At 42.0% G+C, this 26,484-nt stretch overlaps 1 protein-coding gene across 1 annotated transcript in view; it reads left to right on the top strand.

The window, feature by feature from the left end:
- LOC117760327 (collagen alpha-1(XXIV) chain-like) overlaps positions 1 to 26,484 on the top strand; it is a 79,693-nt gene that overhangs the window by 33,239 nt on the left and 19,970 nt on the right. Inside the window, exons 15-34 of the mRNA XM_034583271.1 lie at positions 4,885 to 4,938; positions 5,409 to 5,453; positions 5,717 to 5,770; positions 6,234 to 6,287; positions 6,841 to 6,894; positions 8,412 to 8,465; positions 8,555 to 8,608; positions 9,995 to 10,039; positions 10,331 to 10,384; positions 11,033 to 11,077; positions 14,446 to 14,499; positions 16,256 to 16,309; positions 18,235 to 18,288; positions 18,779 to 18,832; positions 20,996 to 21,049; positions 21,509 to 21,553; positions 22,751 to 22,795; positions 25,514 to 25,567; positions 26,150 to 26,203; positions 26,316 to 26,369. Coding sequence (XP_034439162.1) covers positions 4,885 to 4,938; positions 5,409 to 5,453; positions 5,717 to 5,770; positions 6,234 to 6,287; positions 6,841 to 6,894; positions 8,412 to 8,465; positions 8,555 to 8,608; positions 9,995 to 10,039; positions 10,331 to 10,384; positions 11,033 to 11,077; positions 14,446 to 14,499; positions 16,256 to 16,309; positions 18,235 to 18,288; positions 18,779 to 18,832; positions 20,996 to 21,049; positions 21,509 to 21,553; positions 22,751 to 22,795; positions 25,514 to 25,567; positions 26,150 to 26,203; positions 26,316 to 26,369 — 1,035 coding nt within the window. The remainder of the gene's footprint in view (positions 1 to 4,884; positions 4,939 to 5,408; positions 5,454 to 5,716; positions 5,771 to 6,233; positions 6,288 to 6,840; positions 6,895 to 8,411; positions 8,466 to 8,554; positions 8,609 to 9,994; positions 10,040 to 10,330; positions 10,385 to 11,032; positions 11,078 to 14,445; positions 14,500 to 16,255; positions 16,310 to 18,234; positions 18,289 to 18,778; positions 18,833 to 20,995; positions 21,050 to 21,508; positions 21,554 to 22,750; positions 22,796 to 25,513; positions 25,568 to 26,149; positions 26,204 to 26,315; positions 26,370 to 26,484) is intronic.

The following is a 26,484-nucleotide window of genomic DNA, read 5'->3' as shown; positions in this document are numbered from 1 at the left end:
TTGATAGCAGGATGTGCTGGGTTTTTTGATGGAGGATGAGTGGGAATTTCCAATGCCAGCTATTTTTCGCTGAGAGTTGAGCCAGGGTGTTGTGTGTGTGTGATTGACTGTATTGTATTTTTCATTGTTAGATATTCTCACTGCTGAAATTCCTTGACTACCAAGGGCTGAGTGTACGTAGTTCATGCACTTTTACAGTTTGGCTGTCGGGGGAGGCCTCTAGTAATCCACTGGCACTTAATTGAATAGAATAAAAATAGGAACCATTGTGGCTGCATGTTATTTGCGAAACTCCAGGGGCATGACACTAGAATGGCACAAAGTATAATGCATATTTCCGCCAAGGTTAAAGAAAGTGATCAAATATTCCTGGATCCACTTTGTCCAGCTCAGCACCAACATTTTGTAAAAAGGAGTTCTTTCCTGGCCGATGTCCCAAATCCATGTGCGTTAAGAGAAACCAACAAACAATCGGACAGGGATGCAAACAGAAACTCCTCGGTGGACATAAAGAAAAACTAAAAGTTAAAAACAGTTGATGATTTGCAGCTGAGAGGTTTAAAGGAAGAGGAAGAATCCAATCGCAAGTTGATGTCCCACATGCATCGGAAGGCAGATGTTCAGAGAGCAGAGGTCGGACGTTACAGCAAAAAACGTCACATGGCTCCATCTCCATTACATCATATTTCTCCTATTTTCTATTAAGTGAAATTGCTAACAGCAAAGTAACGTCATTGGAACTGTCTCAGTTGCAGACTTTACATTTTACATCAACAGCAGGAGGGATCTGTCTTATTACTGCAGTGAGGAAACAAGTCTGTCACAGGCCTAATAGAGAGCACGGTGTCTTTCTGCTGTGTGGATCTCGAGCTGTTAAAGTTCAAAGAGGCTGTTTTTAAACCAAAAGACCGACAAACGCATTCGACACCTTTTCCCGTGTCATCAATCCAAGCTTGGTTTCCACTGGTGTGCCGTCCTCACAGCATGGAGGTGGTGGGGGGGATTTATTGAGGTGTTGGAGGGGTCACCGGGTGGCACCAGACACATCTGGATGGATACGAGCTTCTTTCACCTCAGCTACTGGCTGTAAGTCAGATTTACTACTGACAGGAAACATCCTGACACAAGTTTTTATTGTTGAAGTTTGAACTTAAACATGGTCGTCATCACAGAGAAGGGCGACATCACTACATCGCCTGTATATCAATAAAACATTTTTATTTGTTGCAGACCAACACGACTATAACACTTATTTTATATCATGGATTATGATGCAGAATGTTCCACTGAAAGCTGGTAAAGATTTCTGGGGACGTGACACAGATGTTCACGCACGATTGGTTTTCACACTATTGACAATGGCAGAGATTCGAACCCGACTTTGCACCAGTGGTGACGCAAACTAAAAAATATTTTTTTCTGAAGCAGGTAGAAACATGAAATGAAAACCATTTGTATGATTAAGCTTCAGGGGTTTTATTGGAAATTATTGCCTTTGCCTTGGAAACTGGATATGGCACGAAAAAATAAGCAATTTTCCCATTTTCCATTTTGGTTGAAATTTTTTATTAACTGATTTTCATATTGTTAAGCACAAAAGCAGTGATTTGTGGTTTACGTCTATTGTGATGATTTAAGTTTTAAAGACGTAGACGCTTTAAAACTAAAGCGTCTATGTCTGTTTTTCCGACATTAGAAACGCTGCTGGTCCTGTTTCAGTTTAAGAATCTCCGGGGTTGCATTTTAGTTGGGACGGACAAACTAAGATTTTGGAAACTATGATGTTATTACGCACATTGACTTCAACGTGGGGTCCTTTCAGTCCTGACCCAACTTCCAGCGGTGAATACAAAGCCTCGCTAACACTTCCCTTCAGGGTTCTGTTGATCGATGGATTTATTGACTGTCCAAATAGCTTTGAGTGGCAGAGGACTTATTGGCAATGTGATATGTCCCAATACATTAAGGTGGGGTTGTGGATTTGCGTGTGACCACAAGGCGCCAGTGGCACAAAGTCTGGTTCAAGTCCTGCTCCATGTTGGTACCTGGAGCAGGAAACCAGTCCCTCTGCAGTGGGTGGCCTCCTCCTGACTTGCAGTGGGATAGGCTGAGAGAGTTGTATGTTGGATTTGAGAAAATATAGCAGGTTATGTGTGACTCATGCGTTTTCTCACCTAATTGTATATTATATTCTATCAGAGGGGAATAAATCAATTACCAATCATGAAATCTGATGCAGTTGTTACTTTATTAACATTAATTGGTGGTGAGTAGTCGTACCACAGAGCCCAAAATACTCCTTAATCCAGTCTTTGATGTGGATCATATGCAGTTGGTTTTCCAGCTGACTGCTTTTGACAGACGATCTCACTAAGAACTTTAATTTGACATCTAAATCTCATTTTCACTTCCCGGTGTCAATCTCGCCCCCGTGGCTTCAGTTGAAAGGCACATTACACAAAGTTAGTTTAACTTTAGTTCAGTAATCAGCCGGGGAGCAGCAAGTGTTCGCTCTGGTATGCACTTGATGTCTTTGCCAGTGTGCGGCTGAATGAAAAACCCAAAGGTGAGGCCGAGAGGGAAATGGTTTGAAACTCTGTTCTCTGTGTGTTACTGGTTTAATTATGATATTAATAAAGCAGTAATTAATACTAAATAGTAGAAGTAACATTTACAACAGTAAATGCTGTACTGTCCCCATTGGCATGTTACAATAAAGTACGTTATATCTTATATGATTCACCAGATGCTTGATCAGTTTGTCTGAAGCTACAGTGGATGTAAAAACACCGTGTGCAATGCAACGATCTGGTTTTTGTCAAGTCTTTAATCACTTGTCGTCCCGTGTTCCAAGGTGAAAATGTTTTCGGAGGATCTCTAACCGTCAGTGCCTTGTCAGAGCTCGGAAGGAAAAGCTCTGTTGATGTATCAAGTCACTCAGGCGAAGGTTTTTTTTTCCTCCTCCAGTATGTCGCTGTTGCTGTGATCTCTGCCGAAAGCTTGTTTTGATGGAGCACGTGTTATTTCTGCACATGTTTTACTTCCGCAGAGCACGAGACTTTTTCTCCACGTGAGGAAGCGCAGTGTTTGAACGTTGCAATATCTCAATCCTCACTAAAATGTGTCTCGTGCAGGAGAGCCAACAATAACAAAGGGAACGGTTGTCATTTTGACGTCAGCCCGTGCGTTGAGTGAGGTTGAGTCGTGTATTTTTCTGCGTCTGCATGTTTGCAAGGCTCTGGTCCGGTTCCAGTAATGTCAATTTCGTCATCAGAGGGTGTGCGTGCAGCTCAGTGCGCATATCTACGTATCCTGCTTCTCTTCATTTGTGATGCATTTGCAAAGTAACATTACAAAGCCAGGCCTAACTCGGACAGCTCGTGCTTCATCAACAACGACTGCTAGAAAAATGGCCTGCTGAGTTTTTATAGCCTGCTGGACAAGCTTGACCTCTGCCAGCGCTGCAGCTTTTCCTCAGAATGGATGTTTCCAATGCAGCTTCATTTGCTCGTTACAAGGGAGTAAATTAAATAATTCAAAACAAACTGCTTTGTCTAAAAGGCCAGTAAAATCAGTTATAGTTGATAAATGTATGTGAACTCGCCAACAGAGGGACAGTGGTTATCTAACCTTTGGAACAAGCCACAGTTTAAACCTGCTTCATGTGGGGGGGTGCGCACATCACAGGTGCGTTCTGGTACTTAAACAATCAGCACTACACCATTGTGTCCATATCCTGCTGCATTTCTACAGAGGAACTGCAACATCAAACACGGTCCTTACAGGTTCCAGATGGACTCTGAGCTCAAACCACATGTCCTTGATGACGTGACGTGAAGCCGTGTTCTCTCACTCGCCTCCCGCTCACGCTTTTCTGTGTTCTTGGAGAGAGAGCGAAGGTTTGAGTGTGGATAGAAACATTTTCAGCATATGGCCTCTTTCTGCTGAGAAGTGAGTTAAGAAGTTAAAAGGTTCTTAATTAGTGTTGCATGTGTTTTCACTATTTTAGCACATGGCGCTGGTCAGAGGCTTGGAGCAGGTTTCTTCCTTACTTCATGTAACAATTCTTGTAAAGTGAGGTATATCATATTTCGTTGACTTGTGTTCTTACATTATCCAAAATGTTTCTATCAAGTTAAACCCAGAGAAATCCCCAGTTTTATTCAAGGTACAAGGACGTTTGATTTTGGTTGCATGTCGCTTCACCTGTGACATTGTCCGTCTCTGCTGTAACTTCAGGGGCGAAAGACGTATGACGACGGAAAAGCACACGGCCAGTTAGTTATTTATTATAAATAGAGCTTAATACATGAACATAATTTGCGTTTAAACCTTTGGAAAGAGGAAAAACTTGCCTGGTTTTCATAGAAATACTTTTACCACAATATAATAATGAATCCAAACATATGAACCCAGTTACATTGATTTGTTACTAAAAGACTAAAAAGTCTTAAAACCTTTGGACACCAGTGTTTGTATTTGTAAATCTCTGCCTCTGACATCGTCCTGACAGTCACACTGACAGCCACCCAGTCAGCTGCCAGCAAACTGCCTGTCCGCTTGTAAAGGCTAGTGTTTCCATCCAGCCACACGCTCTGGCTGTTCCCACCTTGCCTCCATCAATTAGAGCGGATGTTGTGAGCAGGGCCGAGTGCAGACCCACACAAAACAAAGAGGAGACTCTGTCCGTGCCGCTCTGACTAGAAGGAATGCTCTGTGATGGAAACCGGCAGATATTGCCATGAAGAGATCGGAACGTTTTTGAGAGTGAGAAATGCCGCTCAGTGTCAGGCATCCACCCCTGTGCCAGGATCACCAGTATCAGTTGTGGGTTTGTGTCTTTGTGATGCATAAATTCCATTGTGTGCCTCTCTCTCTCCACAGGGGGGCTCAGGGCCTGAGGGACCACGAGGGCTGCCTGGTATGATGGGACCTCAGGTAGGACAGACGGCGGCTACTGCAAAAGTTTAGAAAGTTTACTTTACAGCACTCTTGGAATCTGTTGAGTATAAAATCTACTATAAAGTATCGGGGGGCAAACTAAAGGAAGAGAAACCAAGAGGAGCCCTACGATCACCTGCAGGCTCATGAGAAACCTCCCCAGAAGACGTCAGGACCTCTTAAAGGACATATGGACCCAATAGAGGATTTGTAGAACCTCCTCAATGGTCACTCCAACTTTAGTAAAGATGTTTAAAACCTTGTCAATGACCTTTAGAACCTCAAAAAGATACAGAGGATGTCATGCTATGACGTCTAGACCTCCAATAGGACCAAACAAATCTTTTGTAATTACTAAAACCTAATAAATTTAAAATTACTGCTCATAGAATCCCCCCCCCCCTTTGTTCTTTCTCTTTCACTCACTCACTCTTCTGCTTCTCCTCCCTCCTCTATATCGGTGGCAGGGCCCAGCAGGACGAGCCGGCCTGCCTGGATTGAAAGGTGATAAGGTGATCTAAATATTTATATTATTGCAGTGTATTTTTTTGATATAACCTGTCACTAGCCCAAGTTGTCTGTTGTTGTGTTCGTGCCATTTATAGCAGCCTGACTATTGGCAGCATCTCGTTATAACACCTTACAAGAGTTGCTAGTTTATGGATATAGTGTTCACTGGAAATACTGCCTATCTATGTTTTATGTGTAGTTGTGTTATGATCACTGTAGCAGGGCAGTGTTGTGTTATATCTCTGAATAATACTGTGAAATTCAGGATGAAGTTGGACAAAGGGGCGAGCCAGGAGAGATGGGTTACCAAGGTGACAAGGTGAGCACCCTGTCGCACAAACATACTTTTAAAGGAAATGCATTTGGGAACATTATTTGCACGGAGATGTAACTTGCATATTCGATTATATACGATTAATAACTCACTCGACAATACTGTTGCAACAAAGGAACATTTGTTATTTTTCTGTCTTGATTGAACCTGTGAATCGTTTCCTTACGGCTTTGAAAAATAATTGCACTGTAGCAGAATTTTAACGGAGCATTTGTTTTTGCTAAATCAAGAAAACACGAGCATTTCCACAAATCTGCATTCTCTGTGTGTCTGACTAAATGCAGATGTCGATTCCTTACTCACTTGAGGTCACCACAAAATGCTTGTCCCATGTGAATATGGGCACGTGTGTGTTCAGACATGGACTCAATTACACGCTACTGGCTGCTAGCAAACACACAAAGTTGCACAAAGATCCTGAGAGGGAGTTTTGTGTTTGTGTTTTCAGGGAGCTGCTGGTTCACCTGGTCCTGCCGGGCCAAAAGGGAAACCAGGACCATCGGTATGTCCGTGTGAGTGTGTATGTGTCTGTGCAGCTTTTATAGACAAACAGCGCACCACAATGAAATCTGGACCCTATTTGTGTCAGCTTGTAAACTGAAGTCAGTTCGGTCTCGGCACATCGGCTTAATCGTGCACTTGTTGGGTAGTGAGCTCCGACGAGGGAAGAAAGAAGTGGAATAAAACTTTTGAACATCTACTTGTCAGTGGAAGCAAAACAAATATAAAACACTTTAAACTCCCTGAGTGCATCATAAACAAGTCCAGATGCTTTTCTGTTCCAGACGTTTCTGTACACGTTACCACAGTTCTCCAGTCAGCAGAATAACCAGCTTGTTAATGTTTGCCCTGTGTCATGTTAAGAGGAAGAGGGAAAGGATTTACTGCGGTTGTGTGCATGAAATATTTAATAGCAAAGTAGATCATATCCAAAGGTTTGCAAATGCATATAAAATATACTCACACTTTAAGGCAGAGTAGGAGATAGAAAGTAGAACATAAGCTGGAAAAAAATATCTTATATATGTTTTCTTCATTTGTTCTTTTGTGAACAGGGTAAAATTGGTGAGCTCGGGGGACAAGGACCAGCTGGGCCTCCAGGACCAGAGGTAAGAGGACATCAGAGTATTTATATTCAGTATGTCCTTCACCTGGTTGTGTCAGGAGCAGGACATGATCACATTATGTAAACAATGTTTGGTGTTTGAAAGTCTAATGCAGAGAAACACTTGGTTATTACATAAGGTGGATGATTGTGATGATAACAACTTATTCCAGTTATCTACAGTCCAGACAACTTTGCTCAAAGTCAACTCTTAAAGGTACAGGACGGGAATCTGTCTCTATTTCCAGGATAATAAACTTGATTTGTTATATTTTCTTATTTTGGGGATTTTTGTGGCAAAATACTGAAATGGAAAAAGGAGCATAATTGCCAAAAAGACTAAATTGAAATTCAAAAGTTTTAAGTAATTAAGCGAGACTGCCCAAACACAGACGCAGCTATAAAACACAGTTAACCTGCTTCTTCTTTTACCAGCTCCAGAACAGAATCTCCTCTTCATCTCAAACTCGAATGAGTGAACAACAATGACCTGTAGTGACTGTGATGATTCCTCCTTTTCACTCTGATAAAAAAAAAGAAATCCCTGCATATGATATATATAACACACAATGTGCATTACAAGGCCTTTTGTCATTACATTGGCTGAGCGCAGCCTTTTACTTTAAAAGTTCCTGAGGTTTCATCGTTGAGCTGTTATAACAAGATGGATCTCAGAACATCAAATTATTTCAGTATGTATGTTGAATATTCATACTATGTGAACTATGTACTAATGATACGAGGGATTCCAGTGCAGCTGTAAAGTTTGAGCCCTGTTAAATTGTTGATAGTTGAATTTTACTTCACAATACAAAAAAAAAACGTAAGAAAGGGAAGCGAATGGAAATTTTCTTCAGGGACTCTGACGTCTAGTTAAACTTCTCATACTTCACTGACACAATTTGATTGTGGGCAACAGAGGCACTAATCAAGTTGCCTCTCCTTCCCTGGAGCTTGATCGTGTCCATGTGTTGCATCAGAAACCACCGTCCCTCGCGCTTCCTGCTCTGGCACCCCCCCCCCCCCTTGCAGCATGCCTGAACTCTGGATGTAGAATAACTCACCTTGTGTCAGTGAGGTCATTGTTGATGCTGCACAGTGTGTAAAGTATCAAACACTCCGCAACACGACCACAGGTCACACAGGACGCACCCGGCAGGCATCTTTCTGCTGAAATGAGCGATTGTTTCATGGAAAGTTTGCCTGAAGGTGTTCAGCTTTTATCACCTCAGCAGCAATCCATCACTATCTTCACTGTCTGATACAGATTTATGTGCAGGACGCTGCCTCCAGTGGTTTCCACAGAGGGATTATTGTAACACATCAACACACAAACAGGCTGTCTTTTTATTCCGGCCACATTTTTAATGCAGTATAATCCTGCCCCTCCTGTAATGCACACAGAGTTGCAGTGAGTTGATTTTATCTGGGATCAAGCTCAGCAAATTACTCAAATGACTCATGACAGGTGAAATAATTTCATAATCCGTACTAACGTCTCTCCTCCTCCTCTTCTGCCAGGGGTTTCCTGGGGACATCGGAGTACCAGGGCCCAACGGTCCACCTGGACCAAAGGTACCCTTCAAATCAGTGTCTCACTCTCTCACCCTCCGTTCATCTGTTCCGTTCATCCAAAGTAATGCACACACTCGGTTGTGTTTCAGGGTTTGCAGGGAGCCAGAGGGCCACAAGGTCCGCCGGGGCCAAAAGGAACAGAGGTGAGACGATTCACCTGGATTCTAACTCATCAGCTCCGTTCTTACCTCACTTGTACGGAAAGTGGAAAATGTGGCTCATCCAGAGATTTCCATTGGAATCATTAGTGTAACATCTCATTCAGCATCTACAGTGTTTGTATCTCAGTTCTGCCATATCTCTCGGGGCATGTTCCACTGGGTGATTCACCTTTGGGTGCTTATGAAAACAAAGCTGAAACGTTTCCATCTCCTCTAGAAAAGACAGGATTCTTAGGAAGGTGTAAAAACACACACACATTCATACCATTGACCTCTCAGCCACTCAGAGGTGTAGTGTCGGCTCATCTCACACACGTTTTGTTGTGGAAATACAAAACTACAGAGACGAAGCTGTTTGAGGAGTTTGAGAAAATTAGTAATAAAGTGCATTTACTCCAGTTGCCTCCACATTTAAATTGATAAACTGAAAACAATTAGTGAGACGGCCAAATAAGTTTTTAAAGGATTACATCTATCAGGCAGCTGAAGTTAATATTGTATCCCTGGTTTTAGAAGCTGTAGGAGACTTCAGTAAATCAGTTTTATTACCTCAGCCTTTCCTCATGGGGATCGTAAACATCCTGATATTTAACTAGTTATTCAAACAATTGATTATATCACTTTCCGTGCAGGGTTTTTGTTTTTAGATATTTAGCTGGATTTAGTATTAATAATAGAGATTCAGACTTATTTGATATTTAAATGTCAAATAAAATGTGGTTTAAAAAAGGTCCCTGGCCAGAAACGAGCCGTGATCACTGAGGTTCTATGGTTCAACGTGTATCTCATGACCTTTTGACTTCTGTCACCAAACGAGCAAAGACATGACCAGTCCCAGATGGAGCCGTTGGTACAGTCGTGCATGTGAAGCTCTGTTAATCACAAGACAGTTCCTCAGTTGGATGGGGGGGGGACAGTCCCCACACTCAAGCCTGTGCACTGTTGAAAGCACTTAGGTCAGGTGGCTGTTGTGACTGGACTTTGGAGCAATGGATGACTTTAACTTGACACTTTAACTTCCCGTGGCAAATAATGGACAAACTGGACTTTGCACAATCCAGTCTCTAGTGTTTACTCACAACTTATTGCACAATACTTCCCCTGGTGCTTATAGTATTCATTTGATTTTATTTCCTATTTTTATATTGTTTATATTTATACTTGCACAAATGCACCAGGGCAATAAAACCAGATTCTGATTCCTGTTGCCCAAAACCACACCAACTGCATCTTTAATGGGTCTAGAATCAATAATGCTATTAAATGTAAATAGATTTTTGTTTTCTTATCTGTAAATGGTCTGGTAGTCGTAGTAAGGCCGTATGTACTCAGTGTATTAGTATATATAACTAGTTCTGTGTCCTGCAGGGGGATGAAGGACCACTCGGCCCACCCGGCAGCGCCGGCCCAACTGTAAGAACTCCCATGCTAACACACTGTAGACACACAAACACACACGCACATACACACTTTACCTTATTGCATGTGGTGTCAGTGATAGTTCACCTGGAGGTTGTGTCAGGAAGCAGCTGGATGAGATAAACCCATTATGAGATTTACTGTGTTTTGATCATAACTGTGTGTGTGTGTGTGTGTGTGTGTGTGTGTGTGTGTGTGTGTGTGTGTGTGTGTGTGTGTGTGTGTGTGTGTGTGTGTGTGTGTGTGTGTGTGTGTGTGTGTGTGTGTGTGTGTGTCTCTTTTCAGGGGAGACCTGGGAGGAAAGGCTACATCGGGGAACCTGGACCTGACGGTTTAGAGGTGAGTAACTTCGATCCTCGTTTTTCACATGTTTGTTGCAGATGAACTAGTTTCACACCGTTGTTCTTTGTATCTTCTTTTCTGTACTTGCTGCAGCACATAGATGTTTAGAAATGACTTCCTGTTTATGTCGCCTGTTACCTCATGTCTTTCTACCACAGTGACAGTTTTATGGCTTCTACTGTCTGTTTAATTATGTAACTGTCACATTGTTTTGCTTCAACAAACCATAATAGGCCATATCTGTTCCTCTATCTATGGGCTATATTTAGCACGTGCACCCACCACAAATACAGCTGCATGATCATGTTATCAGCGTGTTTCAAGATTTAATGATTCTAAATTATGGTCTGTGGTCTGGTCCTTGCCACTGTCTCCGTGTTTGGGAGCCGCTAAGACGTGCTCCGTCGTGAACATGCTTTTAATTAGAGGAGAAAAAAATGATTTCTTCCAGGAGCATCATCATAAACCACAATGAGAATCAACACAAAGCTTTTCAGAGTCCCATACTGTGTGTGTGTCTGTGTGTGTGTGTGTGTGGGCCCTTTTCAACGTGTAATGCCAGTAGTATGAGGCAGGATTGCAAACAGAGATTTCTTTAATTACAGGAAACTAACCAACGCACTGTTTGATGTGTTCTGCTTTCAGGGAGAGAAAGGAGACTTGGGAAACGTCGGAAAAATCGGATCACAAGTAAGTTGCCCTTTACTTTCTAATGATGTGATTATCCCCCCCGCAGGACGGCTGGTGATTAGCAATCTTTCATTAAATCCTCCTGAAAATGTTAGGGTGGTGCCTCAGTTTAAGTCTTTATTACCTTCAATTGTCCTTGAATCCCGTTTAGTAGTTTTCCATTAACATTACATCGTGATAATCGTGCAGTGCTTCTGCAGTGGACTCCTCGGGTGAACTTTCGGGGGAACTTTCTGATGTCTTGGCGTTTTCCTGACCCACTTTCTTTAAGTGTTGAGAGAGATGTTGATGCTCCATCATCACCAAACAGGGTTTTAATCATGAAATTGGCCGAACAGCACAAGCAGAGATCCTCCATGGAAGTGACCTCATTTGGGTTGCACACACGCCGCTGTCCAAGAATCATACTGTTCATGTTATCGAACTGGAGCAGGAAACGGGGATCCAAAAAGATGTTGCCCTTTGCACATTAAGAGACTTTGCAACACATGTTCAGACTAACAACAAAATCACAGATTAACATGTGTGTCTTTCATTATTTTGCTTGCTTCGCTGCCTGTTTATACGCAACATGGATCCTTGAGAGAAATGTCAGGACATGTCTCCCCCCTTTTGTAAAATCCTTCAAACGGACACAACGCCGAGCTCCGAGCATCCAAAGTATGTCCGTCTTTCCTTGGAGGCCTCGTAATGTTAATATTTGCATTCTGTGCATAGTCAAGGCAACAGAGTGTGGGCCGCGTTGGGCCGCGTTGCTGCAGCGCACATATGAGAAGGATTAAGGAGTTACTGACAAGACGGAGCTTTGAAGCCGCGGCGCTGCGCACAGAAAAATCCTCCAGAACATATGGAGGCTCTAATGAATGCCATTACATCACTCTCCCGATAGATTAGAAACTCCAGAGAAAGTCTGCCGGGTCGATGCGAGGAGGCCCGAGGCCGGCTGTCACCCCGCCGGCTGCCATAAACAGTTTAAAGAGACATTTTACTGGAGGGTTTTACAGTGTGATGTATTTTAAGCCAATTTAGAACGAGCTGCCGTGTTCCATTTTTAAGTCACCTCCCGCTCCACGAGTAATAAAACATCTGTCGCTCGTCAGTTACCGAAGGCAGCCACAGGTGTTCTTTGAAATATGGTTCACGTGATGAACGCCGCGCTTTGATTCTCATGTCAGTGACTCATTTGAACTTCAACATGTGCATGAGAAAGAGACATGTACGAGGGTGAACCCCCAGTTCTCCAGACAGTGTGTGACTCGGGCTGTATTTCTTCCTGAGCTGTTAAGTTAACGGTCGTAGCCGAACATCTGTAACCCAAGCTGTGCCCGAGAAACCGGAGCACCTTCACAGCGGTCCTGTAAAAACTCTGATGTCACGGCCCTGTCACATGAAAACCCTGTTTAAAACCATTTCCTCCAGTTAAACGATGCAGGGTACCACAGTGTCCCACTCCACGTCCCAATTAAGGGATTTGAGGTCAATTTGGAGCCGCTGTTCCCATGGCTGCAGGCTGCGTTCCCTCACAGACACTCACAGGCGACTAATCCGCTGCTTTACTCGCATCCAACAGGATAATGGCCTTTAGGTGATGATGCATGAATAACACGTTTGAGGCTCTCGGCCTTTTTAGCTGAGCTCAGGAGAAGCAAATGGAACAAAATCTCTTTGGGTTTATTCTAGTGGTGTGTGTTGTGCTCACTTTGTAAAGCAGTAACTTTTCTCTTTGAGTGTCTTTCTTTATGTTCTTTTTAAGCGTTTAAATAACTGACACCTCTGTCTAATATTTGCATGATAAGAATGAAGACCAAGGAAAAAGGATCAGGTGTGAATTTAGTGTTTTATCTTATTTTTTAGATTATTTGGACACCACATGAACACCTGAAGTGGCTCGTCACATCTTACATCATATTTCTCATTTCATTTTTTATGTAACAGCGACAATGCTCATTAATCAACAGCACAATGACTGTTCACGAGCCAGAGTTAGCTCAACAGGCTAATTTCCATCTGTTGTCCATGGCCAGTTTTTAAAATGGCAACCTAAAATTTTAAGTCAACACAAACAAACAATATATACAGACCTCACTCCTCTAATGTTTAACCTCACTCACGTTACATGCAAGGTCCTCCACATTGTCTCAACTAAGGAGCAGAATATACTATGTGTACTGCATAATGTAGGTAATTACCATTTATTAAGAATATGTAAATTATCAAACATAAAACTGAGAAAAACAAGATAATCTACAAAATAAATCTCTTCTTAAAACTATGATCTGCATATGAATATATTATTATGATAATACTGAATATTCAGTTGAGTTCGGATGTTCTGTAGACAGCAGGGACTCTACTTTCAGGAGTTGTGTATGTGTGCAGACTTCAGGACGTTGTGTCCAGTTACACATACACAAACATAACTTGACCAGGATGAACGATAATCTTCACAAGTTTAATTTGACTTGTTTAACAAACCAAAGCATGGTGAAGGGGGTTTGAAGATGTCCACTTGCCCTTTCTGGTGCAATGTCCACCCAGCGACCCATTAGGCTACTGGTCTGGAGTCCAGTGGAGACGTTGGCACTCGTCCACACCGCAGCTCCCGTCCCAGACAGCTGATCTGGAAGTGGTTAAACTCCCCTGATAACTCCCATATTCACATTAGCTTGTGTTCTGACCATGATGACTCTGTGTCTAAGAAGTGTGTGTGTCTCTTTTGGCGCCGGCGGTATTCAGTTACCGTGTGGCTGTGAAATGAGTACGCCCACAATGATTCCTAATCGGTGCTGTTGGGCACGAGCAAAGCTTGTTATTGCTCCTAGTCAGACAATATCGTTTTCCCCTCAACTCATAAAAGCTTTTCAAAGCAGTTGTTCTTTTGGTTCTTGTAGTTTTTAGTTGAACGGTCCTTGAATATCAATTCCATATGGGTTATGAAAACAGGTTTCTAATCAGTAACAGCGTGCATCTGCATTTCTGTTTTCTTTGTCTCACCCTTAACTTGGAATTGATAAATAAATAAAAATCCTTTGAAACGCAAAACAGGTTTTTTTAGTTATGAAAATTAAGAAGAAACCCTCTGTTTTAAGCTATTAAAATTGGACTGTCAGTAAACCAAATTTTTAAAATTGAATCAAACTTCGAACTCCTTGGAATCGAGGAGTCAACTTTCAGGTTTCTCCTCAGCTCCGCCGTCTTTCCTACGTAAGCATTTCATTGTAATCTATGACCTCCTGCATTCCAGGTGTCGCAACCGGTTTGAGAATAATCCTCAGATGACTGAAGATCAGCTCCTCACGCTGACATACTTTCTCCTCATGTGTTTGTGTTGAATACGATTTCTCCCCATCCTCTCGTCTCCTCTCCAGGGTCCGGCAGGCCTGATTGGAATAGCTGGTGTGATGGGAGTTCCTGGTGAAAAGGTAACGAGTGTGTTTCTCTGTCATTAGGCCGTCAGTCAGCATCAACCCGCTTACTCGGCGGCGGCGGACCCCTGTAATTAGGGCCGTGCTAAGCAGCCCTGGCTCGAGGCCCCTGAGAGCCGAGAACACAAGCTTAGATAAACACTCAACACTCTCACATCCAAATCAATTAGAACATTGTTCAAGCCGTGTCACCGTTACTGCCCCTGTCTCCGTGTTCTGCTCGACGGAGCTTCTTAGTTTCTTCAATATTTTGAAATTAATCTTGGCCATAACTCTTTGAGAATGTGTCCACTCATTCTAAATCTTTCTGAAGCTGCCAAGTGCAATATTGATTTGTGCCAGTGGGCGCGACCTGTCTGATTAAAGCTCAAGATGCATTAGAGCACTTCTACTCACTGGTGACATCTTGTGCTGTAAAGTGAACACACACAGGTTTTCATCCACATCAGTTGAAGGGGAGACATGAATGAAATGCTACATACAACACATGTCATGATGAAACATATGTTACTGGCTGTATTACATGTAAACCCACAAAGTAAATACATATTGTTGGTTCTACGATCACGTTTTACTGTATTATTAATGTATTATTATTTTTCAGGCCTAGATTCTTCTTATAATTGTCAAGTCATTATGATTTCATCATTTTGAATCTTTTGTTACTTATATAAATATATAAATATTTTAACGATGTAGTGTATATCTTTATCTCTCTTATAGTTATAGTTTCACAACCTCTCCCCCTCTGATATCACAGACTCCATAACATCCCCCACATCTCCACTTTCTAAATAATCCCAGGGTTTTCCACTCAAACCTTTTATCTGCCACGTTTAACCACTACACCCCAGAAATATGAAACAGGGAAAGTTCAGACTTGCTGACACAGTTTAAAAGATAAATCAAAATGTATCTTTTCAATATAGCGTCCAACAAACAGCTGACAATTTAAATCTGTGTTCATTATATTTTTACAAAGGACATTTACTGTGCTGGTGCTATTTTTAAAAAGGTACCATGCACATACATAAACTCTCCTTTGTGTATGTTTCAAACCTGTTTTTATTCTGAATCATGAAGGATTTAATGCTCCTTTTAGTTTGAATGGTGCAATACAAATAAAGTTTATTAATTGGTTATTGACAGACCTCCAAAAATCACCGTTCCCTCCCTCTATCTCAAACTCTTCCCCCTCCTATCCAGAAGCCCCCTGTGTGTCAGAACATGTTCCTGTAATGGGAAGCTCGTTCTCCACCTCCTCCTGATTCAGTCTGTCAGCACCAGCCATACCCTGACAGCTCACAAATTCCTTTCACATTATATATATATTTAATTTTTGAAACCACCCCCTAATTTAGACGAGTTTTCCAATACAGCGCCTGAAAACTATTCGCGTCTACGAGGAGGGCAGCTAGACGTGAAGACGTACTTGTACAGTCATGAAAGTTACACAATTCATGGAGGATTAGAGCATCTCTGAGTGTTCCTGGGGTTAGAGAGGCAGGTTTACAGCTCACCCGGGGTTTACCTCTGCTTTTAACACGGCGTGCACAGAGCCACGAATTGGGTTTCAAAGTACCTGCTGGTTTTAAACTGCACTCAACCAGCTGTCACGCTTCACCTTCTGAAAAGAAGAAGCTGCTCTCCAGTTTCTCTTTATTAGGGAAACTGTACGTGAAGCTGTGTTAAGGTTTCAGGTCATAGTTTAATGATCCGCTCGCTCTTTTTCTGTTGTGCTGTTTTTCCCCAGGGCGACCGAGGACCAGCTGGGCCGACGGGTCCATTCGGGGAGACGGGGACACGGGTAAGAAAGCTCAGTCACTCAGGGACGCACTGCAGAGTTCTGCCTCTCGTCTGAGAGTCGGCCGACCCTACACCCGTCCTGTATATAGTGAGGAAGGCTTTTCCAGGAAGTCAGCAAAGCTTCAACCGCTTACGAGGAGCTTTGGATACATGGTTCAGTAAACGAATGTCTGAGGATGATGAATTTAAAACCAAAACACTGAGTACATTTGGCTGTAATTTCTTTGGCTGATGCTACTTCATTTCATGGGAATGAAAGCAGAGTCACTTAAGCACCTAAAGGGTTCCAGACTTCTCAGTCATGTAGAGACAAATCTTTGTCAAAGTAGTTTTTCCACAGTTACTTTGGTGATAGGGATGAAAAATAATCTCGATTCACCAGATCCAGTACGTGACTTGACCTGTTAAACTGAGGGTTGGAAACTTTTTATTTTGGTTTTTCCGATTGCCACGAAATATAGAAAAAAGCTGCTGTCTCTAAACAACACAACCTTGATTCGGTTCAAATGAAATGATTGGCCAGCGTACCTGTCTGACACTTACCGACCTGTCTGCCTGCACTCACCCTGCTCGTGCTCTCACTGCACATGACCTGAGTCGTGAAGCCGGAGAGACGTACACCACTGAAGCATTATTACCAACCCTAGCTTTAAAAGATGGGGACGTGATAGGAAAAGAAAAGGCCTGAAATCCCTGTTTCTGTCTGTTGAGCAATGTCATAACATCGAGCCCATAGACTGAGGCTGGCCCTGGATTAAGTCCATGTCGGTGGCTCCGGGCCCTGGTCCTGACCTCGCTGGGTGGCAGACTGGCTAATGGGCCAACCGGCTGGCTGGAGGAGACAATGACTAATTCTAATGGCTGATGATTGAGGCATTGCCGTGTGTGTTTGAGAGGGAGTTCAGTGACTCATGTGAGGAGTTCTGGTGATTTGTGTGGAACAGAGTTTGGAGGAGTGACAGTTCAATATAAAGACTTTGCTTCATTCCTCATCACAACGATCATCCCACGACGTTCTGTTTCCGTTTGAAGACTTTTCGCGGGGATTAATGTTTCTGGCAAATCTCGGCCACTTTTGCCGTCACAGATTTTCTTTGTTATCGTGGTTTTTATTCTCTAATAGATTATTACAGGAAGAGAGGAGGTGGTGGGGAGAGCTGTGATGATTTCTGTACTTCCAGCTGTTTTCCAGAGGCACTTGGAGCCAGTGTGACACAATTTAATATGAAACACAGTTCTACAGAACAGTCCTTATTCACTCCCTTTTCCAGCAAAGTCTCCCACTGCTGCTGCACAGTTGTTACTCAATACTTATTGTTAAAATCCCCAAACTCTAATGCAGAATAGTCTGAATAGGTTATACAGTAGAACAGGGGTTTTCCGCTGGGTCTTAGAAAGTCTAACAAAGTCTAAAATGTGACAACCTTAAATAAGTTTAGGTCTTAAATACATTTACCTACATTCAACGTTAAAGGTTCAGTGTGTAGAATTTAGTGACATCTAGTGGTGAAGTTGCATGTTGCAGCTGAATACCCCCTCACCTCACCCTCCCCTTCCAAACATGAAAGAACCTGTGGTGGCTTCAGTTGTCATAAAAACTCAAAAGGTTTAGTTTGTCCAGTTACTGTACTACTGTAAAAAATGTAAATAGGGAGATAGGGAATAGTATAATATACTATAGTATAAAGTATTTAAATATAAATTACTCATTCAAGGGTAAAGAAAACAACAATTTGTACAATTTAGATGAATCACACTGGACCTTTAATGTTCATTTAACGCTACGTCCCTCCTTGAGTTAATTTATTATGCTCTTAAACCAGAAACCTTGTCGTAACAATATTTATTTCCCCAGTGTAAATAGTGAGTTGGTTTCTTGTCCATCTTTTCTTTACTGTTTCTTTCTTTTTCGTTTTGGACCAAAAGGGCTATCCAGGATTACCAGGAAGTCCAGGAGACTTCGGCTTGCAAGGGGCAACCGTAAGTATCACGTCCCCGTCACCGTGTCATCACACATAGACATTCTTTGTATTGACATGTCTGCAATTTCCATTCACTCCTTTTTTCTGAGGTTTTGGGATCGAGTCACACACATTAGTAGTAAACGGATTATTCCTCAGTGGCTGTAAATGTTTATCAGATTTACTCTGATACTCAAACAGAAAACAAGTTTTTTGTAAACATGAAATTTAAGAAGGTGATTCGATGTGTCAGTTTTCACTTTCCCCACAATTTGGTCTAGACGGGTGTAAACAGTACGCCTCCAGCTGTTCCTTATTCAGGTGTCCTGGTGAAGCCTCTGTCGTGTTCCTATGAGATTCATTTGACTGGTGTTGATGTGGGTTCAAAGATGGATGGAGAGGTTTTGCTCTACATACGCTCTGTATTTAGAGTTGGTCACAGAGGGGATATAAAAACCTTACCACACTACAAATGCTCATTATTTCCCAATCTTCCTTCTCTCTCGCAGGGTCCTCAGGGGCTGAGGGGCACCGTGGGCATCGCTGGGCCGAAGGGCAGGAGGGTAAGAGCTGTCATTACTTCTGGGAACATTCGCTGCGTGGGTCCATCACATGTTATGAATATGAACGTTTCAACTCAACAGTGACCATGAAAACGGCTCCCATCAGGCCTGTGGTCGTCTGTTTAGCATCACAGCTTCGTTCCCAAAACAAGAGAAAAGTCAAAGTCATTAAAACACACGCGCTTCTCCTCCCACTTGGCCCGAGCTTCTTTATTGGTGCATTTACAACTGTTTCATAAGCCCCATGTTGAAAGACATTATGAGTCAAATGGATGAGGTGCCGTGATACTGGTGGGACACCGTGTGGCCGCAGGGAGAACGACACCTTCAGGTGAGGAGGTGGAGATAGATTTATAGATTTTAGTTGTTAAAAAAGCTCCTTGACACTTAAATCTCTGCAGAGAACCATAGTGTTCCACATCGGAACAAAGAATAGATAGAGGAGAACATTTAGTTTGAGTTTCTTAACACATCATCTTCGAATGTTAAAACTCTGAGACACCAAAGTTTATTATACTTATAAAAGTAAAATCAAATAATTTCTATTCTAGAGGAGCTCAAACGATGTGAGACCTTACAACACATCGGTCATGGAACAACCTGTAGGGTCATCAAATCATAATAATCGTGTGCATATGCAAATTTATTAAATTGATCATTTTGATATGTTCATTTATTGGCCTTTAGTTTGAAGCCACACCCACTGTAGTGTGATGATTCCCTGTATTCTTTGCTGTACTTTCTGGGATTCAGACACCCAGTCCACCCAGTCTTTTAGTGCATTAACATTAAGATGAACCATTGTCTTGTGGCTTGTCATCGACTGTGACTGTTGAACTGTTGACTGCATGTTGCCAAGGTTTTGTCCATGACAGTAAAAGGTTGTCTGCAGTTTCTCCTCTTCTGTGCTTTTTAATACTTTTTATTTACTGTTAATTATCTGTAATCTGATGGTTTTGCTCGTCGCTTCGCTCCAGACAACCAGACTGTGCTTTGGCCAAAGCTCTTAAGTTTCAGTTAATGCAACACTAACAGGCCGATCCAGAGCCACTCTGCTTCTCACACTTCATCACTCGTCCTCACACGTCACTTTGTTTTATCCTCTATTCACGTGTTTTCTAATAGATGAACATTTTTCCAAGGAAAACATGTGGCAGCAATTAACATGCCGCAGCTTTTGTTGGAGTGGAGAGCGCTCGCTGTGATCTCGTCTGGCTGAGTCTAATTGATCAGATGATTATTACAGCCACAGTTTTCTCTTTTTCTTACCTCTCATACAGATTTTAACCTAATTTACATTTATATATTTTTATTACTTGAACATACGATTATATTCTATTTACTGCTTTAAAGATAAAAGAATATAAACTCTGAATGGTCGGGTTGAAAACATCACTTTCCAATCGCATACTCCACCTGCTGCTGTGAGAGAGGAGGGAACGATATTTAAACCGTGTAAAAGTCCATTACAAGAAGTTATATAACTTCTGTTAATGGTTATTCTGTTTGCACACAGAACGTATTGTTGAAATCTTCTTGGCAAACTAACCGGGCAGTACTTGTCTATCACTGTAATTGTAATTATGTTCAGAAGCTGTTTCATTTTAACTTCTTTAATTATGTAGAATTAAGTAATTTTCAAGAGACACTGGCGAGGAGGGTCGACAAGCTACATTAGCATCGGTCAACAAAGATGCAGACGAGGAAGAATGAACAGAAAGATAACGCTGGGTTTCGTCTGCATGGGAGCGACCTGATGAGTGATCTGAGAGTAATGGGAGTCTGAAGCCAGAGGCCCAGACAGACCAGGGGCTGATAAGGTCATCAAAGGTAGAGATAGAGACGAGATGCAACCCACTGAAAGTGAAAAAGTCCTTGACGAGCAGACAGGATAAAGAAGGGAAGAGCTTTGGGTTGTGTTTACAGATCTTTATCTGTCACCTCACCTGTGACTTGCTGCTACAATGAGCACTGACATCAGTGTGGAACCCCCCATGTAGACAAAGAATAGAGTTACTACCATGATGTTGATGTTATGCCAAAGTGAAGTGTAAATACAACATGTCCTGTTGTGTCGGATGCTTTGATGCTACCTGTATTCCTGTTCTGCTCAGTCTTTGTTGAGTGATGTTCAAAGGTGTCTCTTGTGTTGTTGTTGCTCAGGGGCCCCTGGGTCCTGATGGTCCACTGGGAGAACCAGGCGCCGAGGGCACCAAGGTAAACACGCCGCCCCTGAAACTACACCATGTGCATTTATGGGTTTGGATACTATACTTTTGCAGAAAATGTAATCTTCTGTCTGTATGTTAAAGGTTCAGTGTGTAGAATGTAGTGACATCTAGTGGTGAAGTTGCATGTTGCAGCTGAACACCCCTCACCTCACCCTCCCCTTCCAATCGTGAGAATCTGTGGAAACCTTCAGTTGTCATAAAAACTCAAAAGGTTTAGATTGTCCAGTCTGGGCTACTGTAAAAAACATGGCTGCCTCCTGATGTAAATATATGCAAAGTATTTAAATATAGAGGGAACATTCTAGGGTAAAGAAATTAACTTTATTTACTCATCGCGGAAACACTGCGTTTATTGAATAATTTGTCATAACTAATGGACAACTTACTTCATTACTCGCTCTAAAAACTAAAATAAATCGAATGCCTCTTCATTTCTTCTTTCCAGGGCGAACGGGGGGACATTGGACAAAAAGGAGAATCAGGATTCATTGTAAGTTGTCTTCCATTTAATGCATTTCAACTTGCTTGTGTAAAACTCTGTCTCTTCCATCACATATCTGTCCATTTCACGCTCACTACTCTGTCAATAAGGAAAAGAACAAATGTTAGTTTTGAGCCTGAGCTATCTTTTGGTGTAAATATATTCAAACTAATTTTGCGGTTCTTTTATGGCTGAGTGGTCAAAATGCAGTTTTACTTCTCTCTCATATCTGGACGAAGGCTTCGGGCTGTGGAGTAAATGAGAAGGCAAATTTATGTGCACCCTCGTTTATCCAAAACAAAGAATAATCATTGTCGTAAAAAAAATCATCCTGCAGCATCTTGGGTAACAAGCGCATCCTCCTTGAAACTCAGTGGAAAAGACATGACCACATTTATTTTCAAACACGACCACAGCTTCCAGTAAATCCCTCCGGCCTCTGTATAAAAACCCTGTTTGGCCCTTTAATCAGTTTTTATATGCAGAGAGGAGCCCTCGTCTTCTTGTCTCTATCAGGTTTCACCTAAATGTAAATACTTTGTACGGCTGGCAGCTTGTTGGGAGGAAACCTGAATCTGCTGAGAATGAACAAGATGAAAAACTGATGTGAAACTTCAGCTTCAGACTTAACCAAGAGGCCTTGTTTTGAATTAGTAAAGTAATGAAGACATTTTCCAACTGAGCACAGCCAAGGAGGCAAACAGCGGATATTGGGCAAGAGGTGGGGATTTCTACAAGGCCAGAGACAAACAACCATATCCACTCGCTATCACTCCATTCGTCAGTTTAGATGATTACATCAATTAGACCTTGACAGAACTAGGATTCGAACTTCTTACTTTGAGGTGACACAGCAAAATAAAACCGCTTTTTTAGCACTCACAACAATTTGATTATAAACATGACACATAACTGCAAAGAGCAAAGCAATTAGTAGCAAATGTTTCTCCTAAAAAAAAACATTTTTTATCGAAAACATTCGTAGACTCATTCAAAGGCTTCTGACCACATTAACAACACATTCAATATGTTTTAATCAGAGGGAAATTCTCAGAAACACCTGAAAACCATCAAACCAGGACTTCTCCGTGTGTGGTGTCATTGTAAAACCCAGAATACACATCATCAGACAGGCAGGATTCATGTGATGGAGTCGAGGTGCTGATTGAAACGTGGTGTTAATATATTGATTTTCTCTTTTCAAAGGGAAAAGCTGGCAGTCCAGGAGAGAGAGGCCCACCCGGAAAACCTGTGAGTAAAGTCTCTAATCAGCAGACTCCCTTTAACGAGAAAACATCACTGTGACCACAGCAGACAACACAGGCGTGTAGAACACCTCCTCATCCTCCTCTACCTGTAATATATATAATTATGACTCGGAGACACTCGGGAGGAAGTCGTTGTGTGGACAAGACGCAGTGACGCAGTGACGCATGACGCTGGTGCTCATCAAAACACAACCTGACGCATCAGATGTGTGCGGCTGTGAGGTTTACGTCCAGTATATCAAAATCAATTTGTTAAGATGAACACAACTTAACAATATTTCCAGTTTCTGTACTTCTGAATTCTTTATATTTTGTTTGTAATTTATTTTTGACTCTTAGACTAGTTTTTTTATTTGGGGGGGTTGTGGTGAACCATGTTGGATCTTGGTGGACGAATAATCTCTATGTGATTCCAGCTCGAGCTTTAAACTGACATTATATCTTATGTCCAGCTGAATGTGTGCTAAGATGTGCTTTTTAAAAATACCTTTATATCAGAGCTATATACTGCGTATTTGAGTCTGACACGTCTGTTACAACAGAGCAGGATGTTGTGTGTTTTAAAAATACACTTGTCAGTGCCCCCTGGTGGACAAATGATGTAAAGGTGAAACTATTTCCCTCCTTACCTCATTTCTGTTTTATTATGTCTTTATATTACATCTTGTCTCCACCGGTGTGTGTTCCAGCGTCAATACACGTAACCAGCTATTAACGATCGATCGTATCTGCCAGCTCGTCTATTTCCGTCCGGCTCCGGCTTGGACGTGACTTGCACGGCCCCCGAGGAGAAACGATCTCCTGTTAACAACTACGTCAACACAAGTGCCCCAGAATCAGCACAGAATCCATGTATCCACTATTAAACCATCGAGAAAATGACAGTTTGAAGTTTTGACGTCTTGTTAAAGGATATAATAACTTCGACAGATGGTAGAAACATGCAAACAGCCGATCGAAAGCAGACTGAAAGGCAGATGGGCCGTTTTATAGTCGAGAGATGATCCAAACTGTTTTAATATCCACGGTTTTGTTTTTTATTGTGCGGTTTGTTTTTGATTAATTTACGATGACCCCGAGTTGAAGAAAAGCTCCATCGGCCGCATGTTGAAGCACTTGTTTGGCTCGTGGGATTTTCCTCTGATAAAATGTCTCTTTCTCTAATCATGTTTTGGCTGAACATGTGATATTTCAGGGTGGTTTGTAATCACAGACACACAAACACACACAGACACGTGCAGGCCTGTGCTTTCACTGTCCTGTGCAGCCGTCGGTTACACCCACACACGTACAGGACACTCATGCACACACACTTCGTACTTCACTAGTTGTAACAATAATAATAATAAACTTAATTTGTGTAGCACCTTTGATACATGAAATGCAGCTCAAAGTGCTTTAAGTACAATATAGATACAAATAAAATCATGTTAATAGGAATAAAATCATTTCAGAATGTAATTCATATAAAAGAACAGATTTTAAGTATCATGAGAACATGACACTTAAAAGGAAAAGAAATATATTTTAATTTAAAAAAAAGAAGTGCAAGATTTAGTTAGAGGCCAATCAATCAATCAGATAGGTTTTATTTGTATGTCCCCTGTTCATAAATCACAATTAGTCTCATAGATCTTAACAAGGTGCGACGTCCTCTGTTCTTAACTCTCAACAAGAGTAAAACTGCCAAAAAAAACCTTATTAACGGGGGAAAGAGAGACACATGTGAAGGATCCCTCTCCCAGGACAGAACTGAACACGTCAGCGAAGGACAGAGGTCCTGAGAGACACCAATCACAAGTGGACAGGGTTCAGTTAGTCTGTTCACACCTGGTATTCAAATGCATCCTGACTGTGTCTCCTGTGACCACATGTGATCGGATCTCACTTCCCTGCTCATAATGCATTGATATTGTGACAAAAATATCAACACATGGACACAGAGGAGTGAAAATAAGCTTGATTCATTATGAAGCTGAAGCAGTGAGAAGAATTCAGCTTCACTCGTGGCCCAGGATGCATTTGGGCTCACACAGCGTGAAGAATGTGGCCACATGTGTCCCAGACTTCTTCTAAATGGGATCTTGTATCAGGACACACTGAGGACGTGCATTCAGACACGTGCTCAGAGCCGAGGCCGGATGTAAATACCGGCTTTAATGACCTCGTTCACGAAGCTTACAGAGAAATTAGATACTTCCTCTCACAATTGCTTTTGTGAATAGAGGCAAACATATTTTTACAGCTTTAACTATAAAGACTACAGTCTTTATAGTGTTTAACTACAGTTCATGGATAAATTCACTATCTCATCCAACGTTTCAGTGCTCGGAGCAACCAGGTATCTCTTACACACAAATTAATAAGTCTTCCTCCGTCAGTGTCGGATTAAAATCTTTCTCAAAGTTGTGCGTCTTGTTTGAACGTGGCAGCTCGATCTTTGATCTGCAACAAAGAGATCTTACATCGCACGGAGGAGAATCCGTTTGTGTTGCATCAAAGAGTTTTACGTGTTGTGCTTGAAGGCAACACTGAAATATTAAAAGTCCCTCGTCATGTTTGCGGTTTCGTCTGTGATGATAATGATGATAATGATGATGATGGTGATGAGGATGACGAGAGGATGACCTCGGCCAAAGCCAGGTTCTCACACGCTTGTTTACGGTAATGACACCAACGAATGACTGTGTTTGTTTTCCAGGGTAAAGCCGGTATTCCAGGCAGCAGCGGGGAGAGGGGACCACACGGTGAACCAGTAAGTGCTCCGTCTCCTCACTGGTGCTTTGATGTGGTTGTTTCAGGAATCGAACCGCACTCTCTGTGGAAACCCAACTGGAATCTGTAACGACTGTGAGATCATCCTCCACAGACATTTCTTTGAAACGAATCATGTTCAGAATTATTTACCGAACAGAACAGTGTTGGATTTGTCACCGGCATCTCATTTAAACTCATCACACCTCGCGCCTCCCTTCTTGGATTAGTCTTCACGTTCTTGATTTTCCTGGAAATCCGCCGACCCCTCGGGGACTTCAAGAATGTCAAACAATCAGATACAAATATTTATTAGGGTAAGAAGTCTCAGTAACGCTCGGGGCGTTGTTTATGTTACGGGTCTCATCTTGCTCTTTGGCTGGATTTCAGTTTTACTCCCGTCTTTCTCAGTTTTCAGAGATTTAAACCGTAAATGTGTTTGTTTTACCATCATGTGCCAGAGTTGTGTATTATGTCTGTTCTGGTGTTTTATCTCCTGGTTTACTGTACACACTAAATTCCATAATGATATTACTGTATAAATAAACTAGAGTGCTAAAGGCTTCATGTGATTATCTCGCAGGGACCCAAAGGACCTGCTGGAGAAGCTGGACCTGATGGAGAGCCAGGCCCTGGGGTATATTTATTTTAATATTTATAACACTTTATTGATTCTTTATTAAATGGGTTTTATGTTTACGTATTACATCTTATATACGTTTCTTTTTTCCTCTGTTACATCTTTGTAGGGTGGGCCAGGTGCAGAGGGGGAACCAGGTGCCATCGGAGAGCCGGGTTCAAAGGTCAGCACAACCTTCCCTCGCACACCTGAATCTTAGAAAACATCTATCGTGTGAAACGATCAATTTGTACTTGACACAACTGTAACCTTGAGTGAACGAGCAGCTAATTGTGAAT

This window comes from Hippoglossus hippoglossus, chromosome 4 (assembly GCF_009819705.1).
Source record: "Hippoglossus hippoglossus isolate fHipHip1 chromosome 4, fHipHip1.pri, whole genome shotgun sequence".
In the NCBI taxonomy this organism is placed as follows: Eukaryota; Metazoa; Chordata; class Actinopteri; order Pleuronectiformes; family Pleuronectidae; genus Hippoglossus; species Hippoglossus hippoglossus.
This window is presented reverse-complemented; position numbering and strand designations above follow the sequence as displayed.